This window comes from Ochotona curzoniae, unplaced genomic scaffold (genome assembly GCF_017591425.1).
Source record: "Ochotona curzoniae isolate NIBS_2020 unplaced genomic scaffold, NIBS_Ocur_1.0 contig_4514, whole genome shotgun sequence".
NCBI classification, from domain to species: Eukaryota; Metazoa; Chordata; class Mammalia; order Lagomorpha; family Ochotonidae; genus Ochotona; species Ochotona curzoniae.
Genome location: NW_024466312.1, coordinates 8,048,686 through 8,066,607, shown reverse-complemented (window position 1 = coordinate 8,066,607; position 17,922 = coordinate 8,048,686). Strand labels below are relative to the sequence as shown.

Here is a 17,922-nt window from a genome sequence, read left to right as displayed (position 1 = left end):
AACCATGCGCTGAATGCTGGGAGTCCGTGAACCACACTGAGCCAAGAAATGCACTGAACCGTCAATTTAGTAGGTCATTTTGAATGTCGGCAGCAAAATGGCTCTGTGAGTGAAAAGCCACTACTACTGTATTTTGAGAAAGCCTTTCTAAGAATCCTGAAATATTAATAACATAGTCTTAATGTAGTTCAAGACAAAAGAATGTGTTAAGGGTAGTAAGGGTTGCTGAGAATAGCACAATGACGATTTTGTGTTTTCTGCTTGTGTTTGTAAAAGCAAGAGCAAAAGAGGGTAGAATGAGCATGTTTAAAGAACGGCAGCCTTCAATTTTCAAAATTAATATTAAACTCTCTTTCCCATACAAATTCATGTACATTTATTCTTGCTAACATATCAGTACCTATTTCGACAAAAAAAGGAAAGAAACACACTTGCAAATTTATTTTTAAGTTTACATAATGTGAGGGGACTTCAGAAAGTTAATAAAAATTTACATTATGCTTTAATTCTATTTTTCAGTAAACCCTTTGAGGCCTCCTCTAATATACACACAAAGATTTCTGAACGACAACAGATTGGGAGGAACATCTTTCAGTTTGATTTCTGTGGCCTCAGAGTTTAGTTTTTTAAGTGGACATGAAGTATTCTTATCAGATTTGAGAAAATAGCATTGTTCTTTTTTTTTTACAAGCAGTTTAAGTGTGCATTCTTAACATCACAGCGATTCATCATTCGCCCATTTTTGTTGCCTTTGTTGTGTTCTTGCTTTGAATTTTTAGATTTTGAAAGTTGATGACATTTAGGTGTGCAGGTAGCAGTCGGAAATATGTAGTTTTCTGAAAAAAAATAAAGAAGAAGAATAAAGTCATTTGTACCTTCTTGCCAGCGACTCCAGCTGTCCCAAGTGGCCTGTTCTGACTGCAACTGCCTGAGCGACAGACGGGATGCGGTGGGTTTGCAGCTGTGTGCAGGGATTCATTGCTTTTGATGTGGGAAGGACAGGCTTGACCCTTTGTGCTTCTTCCTGCCAAAGCCGGGGTTTCTGATTTTGATCGAAACCCTAGGGCCATCTTAAGCATGATCAAAATGCACCTTGCACATTGAACCTTATCTAATTATGCAATATGGATAAGCGTGACACACATAAATCTCAGCCATTGGAGCAACTTGTTTTTCTAAGATGCTCTGGTCCAGTGAGAGAGGAAAGCAAATAAGGGAGAGATTGATCTCTGAGCACTTTTATTGTCAGTGCTCCACACATCATAAAATTTTGTCTCGTTAAAGGGAATTCCATAAACAACCTAGTTAATAGCAGTGAGGTAACTGTGTGCCTTTCTGGGCTCTTGCTAAATTCCCTTTCCTCTGGCCATTGTAAGAGCAGAGTAAGAAAATGCCAACAGGATATGCCAGAGCAGGGAACACGTTTCAAGTGGAAGCCATGTGGATACTTGAAGGACAAGGAGCGATACAGTCACTGTACCCATAGCTTTTGGTTATCAGGACAGTGGAAAACATTTGATGAATCTTTCTCCCAGCTGGTGATTTTGGTAGTATATAGCAACTCCTATGGATATGATAAATGGACAGAATTAAAAGTAAACTATGCTGCAAAGAGTGTGGGCAACTGACATTTCCTTTCTAACCTCTGGTGCTATGCAGTACTCTTATTTGCAAAGGCCTTGCCTCTGTGGGTTTAATTATGATATTGTTAGTGCATTTTTTATTTCAGATTGAGAAATATTTGGAAGGTGATCATGATGGGTATTGGAGAAGGAAAAAAGAAAGGGAAATAAAGCGTATTAATTACCTTTTATTATGAGGTTGCATAGGGTTATTGAGTTTTTCCACATGCGTAGAGGTGGGACTAAGTGTCAATATGGTGTTTATGAAGATGAGGTCATGGAAAGCATATCAGGAACATGAAGAAGTGTATGACCCATGTTCTGTGCACCAGCCTCTTGGGGAGGTATGAGCATTGCAGAGAGGAATGCTGAGAAAGTGGAAAGATGAAAAAAATGGAGGCTTCATTAGCTTGAAAATAAACCCCCAAATAATTATTTACACATCTAAAATGTTAGAGTCATATTCCAGAATTTATACTGAGTAGTTTTTAAATTTCTTTCCCTGAAATTGTGACCCAAACCTTATAAAATTCATCACATATATTGGTCTTTCAATTTGGTTCTCTCTGTAACTGTAATTAAGAAATAATGACCAATGATCTTTTTGTTGTTGTTGTTGCTGTTGTTGCTAGCACTTGGACACACATCCAGCTGGTTGTTTAAAGACCATGCTTTCAGATTCCGTAGCATATGTCCAAGAGGCTTTGGCTGCAAGACCCTTGGGATTCAGAGCTGATTGCCAACACTCACCAGATGCATGGGCTTGCCCTGGTAATTAACTGCTCAGAGTCGTAATTCCTCACATGTCACAGAAAGATATTAGTAAGTCTAATGAAAAGTCCTGCTTATAAGGGCTCAATCACATAATATGTAAGAATGGTAACCTGCAGGTAGAAAGGCATTCTGCCTACTGTAGTTGTGATTTTACTGAACACCACAAATTCTGAGAAAATCCCTTTGCTGGTTCCTTTACTATATGCTCTGCAATGCTCATGATCCTTAGTGAGTGGCTTTGATCAGCTGATGTTTGGGGTTGCTGACCTGTATTGCTGGCCAGAGGAATCACTAATGACTGGCAAATTGCTCCCCTTATTTGAAAGAAGGAGATTGCTTTACATTTTGCTTTGCTGCACTGGCAGTGTTTTATATTTGCTTGTTCTTTTCTTCTTCCCTGTAGCTTGCAAGATCGGATATTACAAGGCTCTCTCCACGGATGCCACCTGTGCCAAGTGCCCACCCCACAGCTACTCTGTCTGGGAAGGTGCCACTTCATGCACCTGCGATCGAGGCTTTTTCAGAGCTGACAACGATGCTGCCTCTATGCCCTGCACTCGTAAGTTGTGTGCCTGTCTGCTGTTTCTGTGGTGCTGACGGCTTTTGTTGCCACCTAGCACAGTGCTATCAGATCTTCTCTGAGGACACCCATGTTGGGGCAGAGGATGGGAGTAGAGGCCGAAATAAATCACACACGCGTTCTTTCTGAGTCATAGAAAAAGGGAGTGCATATTTTTAAAAGGGTCTATGCTTTTAGTTGCCTTTAAGATGCGCAGCTGCCAACAGACTACTTTGTGCAATCGGGATGGAGCCTTCAGGGTTGTCTGACAGTGTAATTAGAGCTGAGACTGAAATTTATAAATGATTTTAGCATTACATCGAAAGACTCAGAGACACTTGACAGATGCAGGCGGAGCCGCAGAGGGCAGGGTTTGGGGATGTGGTTTCAGTGTGTAAAGACACAGCTCAGTGTGCACTGAGATCATTGCTTGTGTTGTCATTGCACATCTTCCTTCTTTCCTCATAGTTTTGTGTTCATAACACTTAGGCCTGGAACCTAATAAATGTTTGTTTAATGGTAAACACTTAACAAATGCTGGGTTAATGAATGGATGGGGCCAGCAACTGTGGTATGCAGTGAGTAGAGAAATCTTTTATCATTCTTTATATGAACAATGTTCCAGGCCTTCCTGTCTGTTTCATGTATCATCTGGGTTTCACAACCTTACAGTGACCATGACCTTGACCAGGACAAGGAGCATGGGAAGTGGCATTTTACCTATGTGTTTCCTTTGGGTGCAGCCCGAGTTTAAAAAGACATACCCTATTGTTCAGTGCCTACACCTTCCAATGGGGCTTGTTTCTCAGCCCTCTGTTCAGTGATTGAGGGACTGACTGGTGTTTTAGGACTAGTTTCCTCATCTGTAGACTGGAGTAAAGGAAGCAGTTAAGACTTCCTTATCTAAGATGCAAGGGAGCAGAAGTGTTTTGTATTTCAGACTGTTGTTCCTCATTTTGGAATATCTGCATGTGCATTATACAGTATGTTGGGGATGGAATCCAACTCTAAATACAGGATTCCAGTATATTTTATATATACTTAATACATATAGTCTGAAAGCAATTTCATACAATATGTTCAGTGTACTTGTTTTGACTACAACCTGTCACATGAGTCTGAGTATGTGATATTCCACTGTGGCACCAAGTCAATTCTGCATTTTAAAGCATTTAGGGCATAATTTGGATGTAAAGTTCAAGATTAGAGAACTTGTATATCCTCCATGACTGTTGGTCTTCAATAACTTTATGTCATTTTAATGCTATGTAGCAAGGCATAAAATGAATGCTACATGATATTATGTGACTTTTTCTATCGTTGTTGCTTTGCTTCCTAAATAATGTAAACTTCATTTAAGCCATCATGGAGCCAACATATTACAGAAAATAAGTTTTTGTTTCTGGATTTAAGTAGCTGAAGCTCCTGTGAGGCAGTTCTGTAGCATAATAAAGCACCCCCTTACAAAACAGAATGGAGTGAGACTGGAGTTCTGGCCTAAATTTCTTTTACAATTGGAGACAATGGTAATAATAACAAAAATAATGATTTTATAATTATACTCAGGAAGTAAATCAGTAAACATTGTCACGTGGTTCTTGCTATTATGAATCCATAGTTTGCAGAGCAGCACAACCTACAGATTCATTGTGATTTCTGTTTACTGAGAGAAGGACTCTCTTTTGCATTCAAGGTAAAGAACGCCCTTTCAGAGCTAAGGTGCTAACACCAGTAACACAATGGTTACTGGTAACACAATGGACTAAGCTAACATTTGGGATGCCATATCCCATATCAGAATGGCTGTTGCTATTCTAGCACTTCTACTTTTAATGTATTCTGGGAGGTGGCTGATGAAGGCACAGGTGCTTGGGCCCTGCCATCCACATGCAAGCTGCGGGTAGAGCTCTCAGTGTTCTCAAATCAGTGTGACTCGCGTGACCCAGCCTGGTTATTGTGAGAATTTGGGAGTGAACCAGTAGATGGAAGATCTATCCTTTTTTGTTTTTATGTCTTTTAATTAGGTGAAGACAGTAAAGATTGAAAAAATAGTTGAGCCAGTCTTTGAAGTAACTGTAAATATATCAACATTTCTTTGCTTGCTTCTGTTTTTTTTTCCCTTTCATAGACAAAGTATTTTCTTTAGTCATTTTTGTCCAACATGCTTAATTTTGAACCTTTATCTGTCTCAGTCTAAATATCTTACAGTAGGTTATATTTTGTTTCAATATTTCTTTTTTTTTTATTGTTGTTAACATTGTATTATGTGATACAGTTTTATAGGCACTGGGGATTCCCCCCACCCCTCCCATACCCCTCCCCCATGGTGGATTCCTCCACCTTGATGCATAACCACAGTTCAAGTTCAGTTGAGATTCGTTCCTTGCAAACACATATCTAGCATAAAGTCCAGCGTCTTATTGTCCAGATAAGTTCAGTGGCCTCTTGGGGAGACCTTCTCTAGTCTGAAGATAGGGCTAACAGAGTAAAGATCCGGTCAGTTAAAAGCCCCAACAAAACCTCAGTATCAATATACAACATTATGGAATTAATTGACATAGTATTGGGTAAACAATATGTTAAAAATAATGCAAGTTCCATTCTTCGAAACATCTGGGTTGAGACAGTATCAATGACAGGTTCAAAAAAATAACCAACAACCAAACAAAAATTACAAGTTGAATCAAGGCAAACATGTGGTATCTAACCTTTTGGGATTCGCTCATTTCCCTTAGCATTATAGTTTCCAGTTGGGCCCATTTAGCCACAAAGAACTGCATTTCGTTTTTTTAATAGCTGAGTAGTATTCCATGGAGTAGATGAACCAAAGCTTTCTTATCCAATCTTCTGTTGATGGGCATTTCGGTTGCTTCCATGTTTTTGCAATTACTGATTGTGCTGCAATGAACATAGGGATGCATGTTGGTTTGTCGTAAAACAGGTGTTTTGGATATATTCCTAGGAGTGCTATTGCTGGGTCATATGGTATGCAGATTTTGAGTTGTTTGAGTGTTCTCCAGACTGATTTCCATAAAGGCTGTACCAATTTGCAGCTCCACCAGCAGTGGAGTAGGGTTCCCTTTTCCCCGCATCCTCGCCAGCAAGCGTCGTTGGTGTTCTTGTTTATGTGGGCCAATCTAACTGGTGTTAGGTGGTACCTCATCGATGTTTTAATTTGGATTTCCCTTATTGCCAGGGAGCTGGAACATTTTTTCATATGTTTGTTTGCCATTTGGATTTAGAAGAGTTACCAGTGTTTCAATATTTCAAGCAAACTCCACCTTCTACTGTACTCATTACCAACAACTCTGTAGTTACAGATTTAGGGCACAGTCACACACTCACTGGGAAATTATTTGTTCTGATTTTAGGAATTGCTCTTTGCAACTTGTGATTCACTCTTACTTCATACAAAGCACAGAATTTCATCTGGTTGAGGATTGTGTTACAAACGTCATGCAAGTCATTTTTGATGACAGTGGACCTGGCTCTTTGTTCTGAGCACTTTTCTGTCTCATGATTCTGATTTGTCATCTAGCATTGTAGAGGGCCATGCATCATTCACAGAGTCCCTTCACTTCGCTTCTTGCAGATTTTGGGGCTCTCCAACAAGTTTTGTATAGCTGTGCTGATGGAGCACTTGCCATATATTAATATGATGTGGTAGTTGGGCCATTGGAATTTTGTCCTTCTGTAGAAATAAATTATTAACTTCATCCCAAGAATGCAAATAAATGAAAGAAAATATTAATTTAAATGTATTGACAAACCAAAAAGTTTAAAAAGTAATTTTTGTATTTTTCTGTGTTTGATCTCAACAAGGTTGTGAGAACATTGGCAGCTCTTTGCATCATTGGTAAAAAGGCCCATGAAAATAGGCCTTTTCAAAATAGCATTTGAAAATATTCAAAATGCTTAGAATCAGGAATGTTTTAGCTTTCAGATTTTTATGATTTTGAAATATTTAGAAACGCAGTGTGAGCTATGTTGAGGTTGGGATCTAAGTCGTTCATGCTTTTTGTATGTCTTGTGCATAGGATATGCAGGAGATTTTATACATTTTAATAACTGCATGATGCAAAGTTTCATTGTGTGAAATTTGCTACTTGTAGTGTCATATTGGCTGTGCTGAAACATTGTAGATTCTGCAGAATTTCAGATTTCATATTTTCAAGTTAAGGATTGTCAATCTGTATTTTCCAAAGTTGGCCCATTAGTTTTGTTGTATAGTCTATGTTGAGCTGAACTCTTCACAGAGTTGGATTTTGAAGTTTTCTCTCTTCTCTTGATCTACATGTTTCAACATGAATGTTAACTACTAAATTTAGGACTTTTTAAAGATTTATTTATTTTTAGTGGAAAGTCAGATATGCAGAATAGGAGAGAGAGAGAAAAGAACTTCCATCTGCTGATTCACCTTGCAGGTGGCCGCGATGACCAGAGATGAGCTCGATCTGAAGCCAGGAGACAGAAGCCAGGAACCTCTTCTGGGTCTCCCACACGGGTGCAGGGTCCCAGGGTTTGGGCTGTCCTCGACTGCTTTCCCAGGCCCCAAGCAAGGAGCTCGACAGGAAGCAGGGCTGCCAGGATTAGAACTGGTGCCCATATAGGATCCTGGCACATGCAAGGTGAGGGCTTTAACTCTATGCTACTGTGTCAGGCCCAGGGCATCTTTTGAGATAGACGAGTCAAAGGTCAACCCAACTTTGTTATTAGATTTTAATAAGTTGGGGAGCAGAACTCAAATCCACTTCTTAGCCTCTGGATTTCTCCCTTGCTGCTCAGGTAAGGGAACTGCACCTGTTGCAGTAACTGTTAGGCATATGTGGCTCTTTAAGTTTAAAATCATTGACATTATATTTAATCTTATCATAGTTCAAGATCTCCTTAGCCTCATATGGCTAATGATGACTCTACTAGCCATTACACCCATAGAATGTTTCTATCATCAAAGAAAAAGTTATTAGACCCTGCTGAGCTAGACATTTCAATAGAAGAGACAGTAGGAGTCTCAAAGAATGCCTTGTGCAGATAACCCATAGAATAGCTCTTTCCCTTTGCAACCTACCCTCCCACCCCTTATCGGCGTCTCCTGACAAGACGTGAGGATGGAAAGGAACATAAACATCAGGGATCCTTTCAAACTGATTCCAGCTTCTAATCAGTTCTTACCACTTGGTTAAACCAGGTGACAAACCCAATTCCCTTGTGCTGACAGCCATGATAATCAGGCACCTTCTTTGTTCATTATGCTGTCTTTTAACCCCAGCATTCTTATGCAGCCCTGCATTTAGTGATCGCTCACTGTGACGGCACACTAATGAAGAAATAAAACACACTATCTGAGACTCATTCTTCTAGCCAAAGAGAGCCTCTGCTCCAGTGGGTTGTAAAATCAGGTTTTTGTTCACTTGGAGAACGATTAGGCCAGGTGAATGTAAGTAGCCTTGGCTAATTTAGAAGGAGATGCCTGGGAAGTGTATACCATCTACAAGGCTGGTGAACCTAAGAGAATTTATAGTAAATAAACTTTAACTATGGGAAAACGTTGATGGAGCCTTGGTCATGTTAGCATAAGTGATTGCCATGAAAAATACTGAGATATTTCAATGGAAGCATCCTCTGAAGATTCCCAAGAAAATAATCACTGCCTGTTTAGCACAGGGTGTTTAGGAAGTGTTTCTTAAACAATAATGTGCACAGAAGTAACACTGAAATCACCCGTGGGTTAATTAGTACGGTAAAGGTCATGCTTGAGAACCTGCATTTCTAAGGTGATGCTGAAATTGTTGATCTGCAACCTGTCATCAAGGGTAGGAAGGATATAGATTTCCTGTGCAATAGGAAACAGGAGACTGGGGGTCCTCTCTTATGGATTGTTCCTCGCAGGAATGTTCTGGTCAGGGGAGATTTCTTCCAAAAGTGTTCCAACGATTCTGAACACTTTCCCGTTGTAGAAATTGGGTGCTTTGCCTCCTGCATAGAGAAATGAAACTTGCTTTGACAACACGTAACCAAATGTACACATGATAGAATATTTTTATTGCTTGGTTCTTTTCTTCCCCATTTATCTCAGTAAATGTTTAGGTCAGCTACCCTGTGCAAGAAAGCTAGCAGCTTTTTGTGACAACTTTGCCAGGAGGAACCACGCCATTGTTTTGACACACACAAGAATGCCCTTTCAGCTGAAAAAGGAATTTTTACTTTGCAAACCATTTCTCAGCATGAATTTTGATGTGATCTTATTAGTGATATAAATACACTTTAATTCTACAGGTAACCACTGCCCTCCTTCCATCTTTCTTGTTATGTCTCCCTCTCCCTTCCGTTTGTAATACAGTCCCTCAGTGGGTAGTGTTGGCCATCTTCCCTGCACGCCTCTGCTGCAAGACATTTGGTTGCTCCAGTGATTTAGTTGCTTCTTTGGCCATTAGAGTCAGAAATGCCTTTTTCCGACCCCATTGGGAGACTAAGTCAATGTTGTATTTAAAGTAATGTTCCAGCTCTTATTTTGTTTCAAAAAATGGTAGAAAAGATGCATGATAAAGGTCATCAATGGGCTTTACACAGCTAGAAAAAAAGTTGCTTTTTGTTTTCTTTAATTTCACCGCCTTTCCCTCTCATCACCTTGAACAGATTTAACAGAGTGCAGTTCTATAGTTTTCAGTTGGAAATTTGTCCCTGTGCTTTGGGGTGCTCTGTGCTTAACTTGTTTGATGAAACTTATTAGAGTCCTGTGATTGGGAGCACTCTGTCAATGAAAGATTATTACTTGAGATTGCAGACTTGAAGGGTCTTCACCATTCTGTCTGCCTGTAAACGACCTTGAATAATTCAGTCAGCTGTGCCAAACAAACACAGAGTGATTGATTGATACTTACATGCGGTCTAAAATATTCCGAAATTACAGCTTTTTAGACAATTTATACTGGAAGAGCTTAGAGCTAATGAGGCCAAATTTACCAGGATCTATGACGAAAGGTCTCAATTTGAGAATGCTGTTTGCAGGTTTAGCTTATCAAGAAATTGAAATAGCCAGGCTCCAAACAGCGAACATCACTTACTTTGTCTTTTACGTTTGCCTTTTCTAATTGAATTTAGTGCTCCACTGTATTTCCTCCAGAAAGTATATTGTTTTAAAATTACCATTTCACTTCTGTTACTCAGAGTCCTCATTTCTAATGCCTTCTGACAGTTATCAACATAATGAGCCATAATGAAATGATGAGCAATCTTCAGTGGAAACCCAATGTGGGTCCCACTGCTGCTGTGTGACGGTGTTGTTCACATTTGAATGCAAATTAAAATAACATTGTCCTTACTTGTTTCCAAGGTCATGAGAAGAGAGGGAATCTTACACTTCTTTATTATTTTTTTTTCTACTTTAAGTGTTTCAATTTTAAAAATCTCACATTCATTTTCAAGTAACCTCTTGAAAGTTTCTCTGATTTTTAGTTTAATTCTCTACTCCAAAGATTTACATACTTAACTGTCCGGCTAAGGGAGTTCCGCAGGGTTGTCTAAACTCAGACTTTGATGTATAAATCATAGAATAAAAGGCAGACTTCAGTTTCAAATAAACTACATTTTCACCATCTAAAACCATATTTTTTTTGGCTTTAGAGCCTCAAGTATCTAATCTTATAATGGCAAGGAACAACTTTATTCTGTAGACTAGGTCAATATGAGTTAAGGTTAGTAAAATACTTGCTAGTAGAAGTGTTAGAGAAAAAGGCTAAGGATGACCAAAATGCCATTAATGAAGTTTTGCACCAAATATATTGATTGGTTTCTAATCCTTGTATTGTCCTTGCAAGCAGTCATTTTTATAAACGTATTTTTATGAAAACTCTTAAATCCAAGATTTCAAGCAGAAATTTTTTTTCACGTCCTTTATCAATTTTGCAATGCAGTAGTGAAGTTTCTCACTGCATTCCATTTGTCATAGGATGAAAACAGAAACTGAGACACACAATCTCCATTGCCAGATTATATGGTTGATTTTTATTTCAGAGCATATGGTCCCACTGCCTGTTAGTTGATAAGCCAGCGAGTGTGACTATCCATGGGCAGTACAAACCCAATTAAAGCAACCCAAGACAGTTGTTGATTTAGATGCAGACTCCAAGCTTGGCTATCTTAACTATTTCTTTAGTTTGGGCTCAGTTGTTCAAGATCTGGCATCAGCTACTGAGTAAACTACACCCTTGCTTCTTTTTGGATCACTTTTCAGTATTTTAACCACTGGGCAAAGAACTACCTCTTAGACATGCATAGTTTTTGTTTGTTGTTAGGGATGCGGGAGAAAAGATCACCAGGTTTGTTTGCTGGAAGGTACTAGTTGGATTCCATGTTGAGCACTTGCAATTTGCCTGACAAAACTTTTAAAGACTCATAATATTTCACCAAAATCAGCTATCATATTCTTGAAATTTTAAAATACATTGTTTTACCTTTCTGCGTCCCCCATTCATTCCACTTTCCAGGTTATTGACATAAACAGTCTGTTGTGGAGTCAGTTGTTGGAAGAACACTAATACATGCTCCTGTATGATGATTAAATCACCTGCCCGTGCTGCTTGGCCAGGTTATTATGATTTTTCCATCACCATGAATAATTAAAGGTGGCTTGTCTTCAGACAAATCTTGACATTTCTCGATGGCATTTTTGTCACTATTCCTGGGAGTCATGCACTGGTTACTCACAGCCTGCTTCTATGAAGCAGAGTCAATTATACAGTTTTCTGAGATCCCCTGGGGTGACAACTGGGTATCTTCTTTGCAATCAGCATTTTGATTTTCCTTTCATAGTTGACTCTTGCTGCACATAGTATCAACACCCATCAGAAGTGAGCTGGGGGAAGAGTCCTGTTGTACAGATCGAATTGCTCCAACCTTTCCCTCCTGTGATCTTCCACCCAGGAACAGCATCTTTAGCAGAAACTGCTGTGTTCTGCATGTAAGGGAGGCAGCAGGCACAAAGGGTGCCCAGCTAAGACAAGGGTTAATAGTAAAGGATTAATAGTAAAATGGATTAATAGTAAAATGGCATCTTCATCTTGAAGGACAAGGAAGATAAGAGCAATGCATCTTCGAGGTGAATTGAGAAAATAATAATGAAATACCCACTTTGCTGCAAAATAAGAATCCATAGCTATGCTATCATATTTAAAATTATTCATCTATGAAAGAAGATGGAATAATTTAGCTTTGGAGAGAGGGCTTTTGCATATATTGATTGTACTAAATAGAACAGGTTGCGTAACTTAGCTTTTGGTCATCAGATTGGTATGGGTAATAAATATTTTCTGTCAGATTTTATTATGGTGAATACATAAGTTACAGAAAAAGTGCTTTGCACGAAATATAAATGTACAGAATAGTAAATTCTAAAATGAAGTGCCCAGTCATGTTTTACTTGGTCTTTAGCAATGCTGCTTTCCTCTGTTTAAGTGAGAATTTCTTTTATGAAGTACTTCAGCTATAACTAGATATCTCAATATAAAGAAATCAGTTCTCTTGTTAGTCCTACAAAGACTTCTGGTGAAACAGCAGTGACAGAAAATTAGCAAAGGCAAAATCTTAGGAAGAACTTCTACAGGAAGATAAGAATTTTTCATGATAGCATCAAGTGATTGATGCCTCCAAAAGATTCAGACTTTCTTTTGTTTTTTAATTTTTCTTGTTTTAGAATAATGGACAGTTCAGTTTTGGCTGCATTCATTGTTAAAACGCATCAACTGCCATGATAAAAGGTTATGCACTGTGCATACATCTCTGAGGAAGAGTCCCCATACGGCAGCCTTTATGTAAACTAACCCACAGCAGCAAGAGGTGGGAGAAAGCAATTAGTGGTGGCAACATATACAACTGTCAGGAGGGAAGCGTGAGCTTTGTTGCAGAGTCAGAACGTACACATCCCAACTGTTTACTCTGCCTTATAACCTGTCTTTCAGCTGGAGTGAGATTAACAACAAAGGCTTATCTGAAGGGTGAAAGGGTTTTACAGCTAGCTCCACTGAAGTATCATTGACAGTCCAACCGTTGTACATGATTAATGAAGCTGTATGAAACGAAGCTCAAGACCCAAGGTGCTTCCTCCTGGCGAGATGTGTCTTACTGCACTGGTTGCCGTGGCATTTTAGTGAGGTGACAGTAATGCTTAAAGAAATTGATCGTTCAAGAGTTATGTTTCTGCCCATGCTCTTGGGGATCTTGCCTTCCACATCCAAAATTAATTTCATGGCTCAGTCATTGAATTTTAAAACAGTAATTAAAAGTCGGTTAAGTATTCAAAGGCTGAGACGGCTGCGAGAACTCTGGAAGCAACTCTATCCTGAGTCCAGTTATTTTGTCTTCTCTGACCTGTCTCCTTGCCTTGGTGGCAGACCTGAGAAGTTTCTTTTTAGTTTAGGATGGGATGGCCTTTTCACCTTGCTTTTTCTTTTTTCATTTTTATATTTGGCTCTTGAATTTTTGTGGTTGGTACAAGTGCTCTGTCAGTGGTGTTTCTGATGAGAGAGTCAGATGGGACTCAAGAATCAGCATCCATTCTTACATCTACCTTGCATGTTTTTATTGTGAAAGGGGAATACAAGTAATAAACAGATAAAGGAACAAATTAATTAAAGAAGTAGCAGAAGATGATGCAATGGGGCTGGACACAGGATAACGTCAGTGTGTGAGGAGCAATCAGGAATGAGAAGCTGAAACCTCAGGGATCACAAGTGTGAGTAAAGGTCTGAGCTTAGGATTCTAGGCAAAGCTCCAAAGAATTTTGGTTGTATGCTTTAAGTTTCTACTAACTGAGTTTTCAACTTGTCCCTCTCCCAATGGGCTGTTGGGATCTGGTAGCACTTTAGTTTTAGTTGTTACAAAAACTAGCATTTTCAAATTTCTATGGAACTTTATACCATGTGTTCATAGCCATGTAACCCTTAGTAGAGCTCATATCTGACCGACCCACTTCTAAATGCAATTATCCTAGCAAGTTTCTGTCTTCTGCTAAATTTCCAGTTACTTTTCATGAGAGTGAAGTGCATTTTTCTGACTTGGAGGCAAGGGTGGGCTGGTGGAGTACAAAAGATACAGAAAAGCTGGTCTGGACTTTCCACAAAATAGTTCATACCAGTCTGATCATTTAGGAGACATTTATGACTTTGAGTTTGGTGTTGGTTGAAGATGTTTGAATGATCTTATTAAGGCTCACACATTTTTCATGTGATTATATTAATATTCTGTTACCCTAAATGGCTACCATAAACCATCAAATGTGTTCTCTAAAGCACTATGGAATTAAAGCTTAATCTAATATATCGGAGAAAGAATTAAGATATGTAGAGTTAAGATGTGTAGGAAGCTTTGTGGATTAGAATACTGCCCTCTTTAGATGTTACATTCACTGACTTTCTCTAGATGGTCTTCAGTTAATTTCATAATTGTTTAAGGAAAATCAGGCTTCCTTTTATGGCGTAATATGGCATGATATAATGTTTATGATATCATATGGTATTTTTGCATGAGCCATCAGTTGGCTACAGTTTTTTTGGATCCTCATGTTGTCAAGACCCTGTCGATAGATTTCAGAACGACACTCCACTAGAAACTATTAATTACCCCCTGGGGCACCTTTCACCAGTGCCTACTGGGTGATGCAGAAAGCATTTCATACCAGCGAGGAGAATGGATGGTCATTCAGTTTGTCCAGAACAGCTAGAAGTGCAGTGCCCATTTATTTCAGAAGAGTGAGAGACTCAAGAAATAGATCACACTATTTCACGTATTTTATTCCTTCCTTAGACATTGAAATTACGTGTAATTGGGCTTTAGACACGAGGGGTGTGACCTGAGCTTTGTAAATGGTTGTAAACTAATCAGGGACTCCTGGACTAAGCTTTCAATAGGCACAGGGTATGCTGGAAGCCTCTAGAATTTTGTGCAAAATTATGAGGATCTCAGAATTTATCTTCCTTGGGAAAAGGTATATTGCATTCATTAAAATCTGTAATAACTGGGAAGCTCTGTCTTGAAGGCCGATTTCAATTATTACCTATTTGTAAAGAATGTTTTCTTGGACTGTAGCCATACCCATTTATTTAGGGATTGTTTGTGGCTGCTTTGCAAGAAGAGTGACAGAGCTGTCCTTTCTGGGGCCCATATGGCCCATTAAGCTGAAAATATGTACTGTCTTGCCAGATAGTAAAACTTCTTACACAGAAGAAAGGTATAACAGCACTACTCTAAAAATTCATAAACTAAGCGTTATTGTATTTCATTTGTTTCAGGTAGCAAAACTATTATTTGTACAAGTAAATATTACTAAAAATGTGAGCCAGGTGTGAAAATGTTAAAATAATTTTAAAAGGCTAGCCCCCTTTTCAGGATATGCAAAAAGAAAATATTTGGGGCTTCTATGTGATTTTTCACAGAAATTTACAAGTACAGTTGACAAAATGTAAAGGAAGGACATTTATTTGTACTTAAAGGTATTTAAATGTTTCGGTAATTTATAAAAGTCTTACCTCTGATGATGAAAATAAAATTCTAGGGAAAAAGATTGGGGAAACACTGAAGTGAATTTTCTTCAGAGGCAATTTTTTCCTTCACTTCAGACCTGAATAAATCATCACCTGACATCAAGATGGAGAAAGAAAAGTCATAATAACCAACCCCAACTTGTCCAAACCTCACCTGAGAGAGGCCGCGTTTTAACTCAGCAACAGTAGGTGCTTTTGTAGTGCAAAGACAAGCTAGAGCAGCGCAGTAGCCCTTACATCCAGTGCACACACCACTCGTTTTGACTTTCCTTTAGCCTTTTCTTTTCCTGCAGATACCCTACCACTGCATGTAGCTACCTCGGACTCTAACAGTAAAGTATTAACATGAGTCACAACACTTGCTTCTCTCCTCTCATGTAGAGCATATGACAACCTCGAGAGGTTCAACCAATGTTTTTTAAACCAATGGATGATTCTACAATCTCTCTCAACAAAAAATAACCACTAATAATTTACAGTTTTGCTTACTTTTTCTGAAGAATTCTCTAATTCTAGAAAATGGAACTCTTGAGTTATAGCGATATACTCCGTTACAGGCTTAATGTCAGTGAATCACTGTGAAAAGATGACCAGCAGCAGAGGTTTAGCTCGGAGGTGCTTGCGTTAATCTCACGTTTCCTTACACTGCAGGTAGGTGGGCATGAGGTGCATTAAGGGCTTGGTTAGTTGTCCAACCACTCACCCACTCATTCACTGACTCGTCAAACATTTGTTCAGCCTGCTGGAAACTAGGAACAATAAGCGACACTGGAAGATGGTGAAGACAGCAATTCTCTTGAGAACTCCCTCATCTGATGAGAGAAGACATGGAATGGATGTCTGATTAGGAACATACCTTACCCACTTACAAAGTAGGGCATGGAAGTAAGGAGCTGAAATGTGGAACAGCACTGTAAGTTGGACTTACCGCTAGCCTAGTGGTAAAGCTGGCAGTGGGTATTTTTGAAAAGTGTAAAAGCTTGCTATTCATAGCGGCCCTCGGGCTATGTGATTTCAATGTATGCATAGCGTAGTGACTAGAACAGAGTTGCACAGCTGTTCCTCCTTGCTGTAATAGCCCATGATATTTTCTGTAGGTTTGTCTGCACAATGTCCAGGGATGGTTTCAATGAATGGACACGGACAAGATTGAAGCCAAGATAGAACTCTACCCTGAATTCCCACACATCAGGGACTCAGGCACCTAACTATCATTAGCTGCCTTCCGAAGCAGTTTAACAAGGCCTGGGATGGGAAGTGGAACAGCCAGAACTTGAACCTTGCACTCCAATACAGATTCTGGTATTGTACACAGCAGCTTATACCACTGTGCCAAATTATGTGCAGTTTTTTCCCCCTCAGATAGTTTCTATTTGTAGGTGATTGGATCCATGAGAATAGAACCAATAGATGCAGAGGTTAAGTATGTTTGTAATTGGAGACATACTTCTAGATAAATACATTTCTGTTTGAAAAATGAAATCACTGTGTCAGGAATTTAACTACTCCTAAGTATTCAGAAACTAGAGTTACATAAATGGAGAGGAAATGATTTCAGTAATTTAAGTTTGTCTCCTTGTGGGTGCATTTCATTTCCTTCCTGAAAGAGAATCCATTTCTCCAAAGGCCTGTTTTCTTTCTAGCTGGCTCAGCTAGGTAATTGATTGAAGGTGCTGCTGTTTCATATAATTGTGCACAGACTGACTTCCATTGTATTGAAGTCCATATGATTTTTCCAGTGTCTTGGAAAGAGAACGCGTTCTTTTCTCAGGAACAAATGTCCCCTCCCTGTAACTGGGGAACATATTGTTACATGTCTATAATCTTTTAATTCCCAAGAGCATTTTAAAATATATACACCATATCGAAACCGTAACAAAGACACCTTTATGATTTAGTCTGTAAAGCTTGCATCCTTTCCCAGATCTTTGCAGCCTAATGTTAAAATCCAGTGGTTGCAATTATGTTTTCTCCCTGTCCTGCCATAATAGTCCAGTTTCTAGGTTGCTACTCCTTGGACGTACACCCACTGTTTCCTATGAAAGCAAATTATAAACTACACACAATGTTATTCACCAAACCTTTCATGGTGGCAATGTTGAACCTGGATTTGCTAGTTCTCTCCATGACCATGGAGACTTTAAGAATCCCTGGGAAGGGAAGCAGGCTGTTCCGGGGAGCACTTGCTTTCTGCCAGCTCTCTCTTTTCAGTTCCTGCAGCATCTTTGTGTTTCTTTTCCACGTGGTAGCGTTATATCTCCTAATACTGTGACCGTTGAGTTTTCTGCTCCATTTCTCCTCTGTTCAGACATGGCCATGCCCCGTCCTACATACTAATTGCTGACTTTTTGCTTCTGCAGTGCTTGATTCATTGTGTCACATTTTCCCATGTGAAAGTGGACCAGGAACCTTGGCGAGGTGGTTAATGGAT

General features: G+C 39.2%; 1 protein-coding gene across 2 annotated transcripts in view; it reads left to right on the top strand.

Moving 5' to 3' along the window:
- Positions 1–17,922, top strand: part of EPHA4 (EPH receptor A4) — a 139,613-nt gene that overhangs the window by 62,974 nt on the left and 58,717 nt on the right. For both annotated transcript variants that reach the window (XM_040986577.1, XM_040986578.1), the window contains one exon: positions 2,800–2,955. In XM_040986577.1, the coding sequence (XP_040842511.1) occupies positions 2,800–2,955 (156 nt within the window). The remainder of the gene's footprint in view (positions 1–2,799; positions 2,956–17,922) is intronic.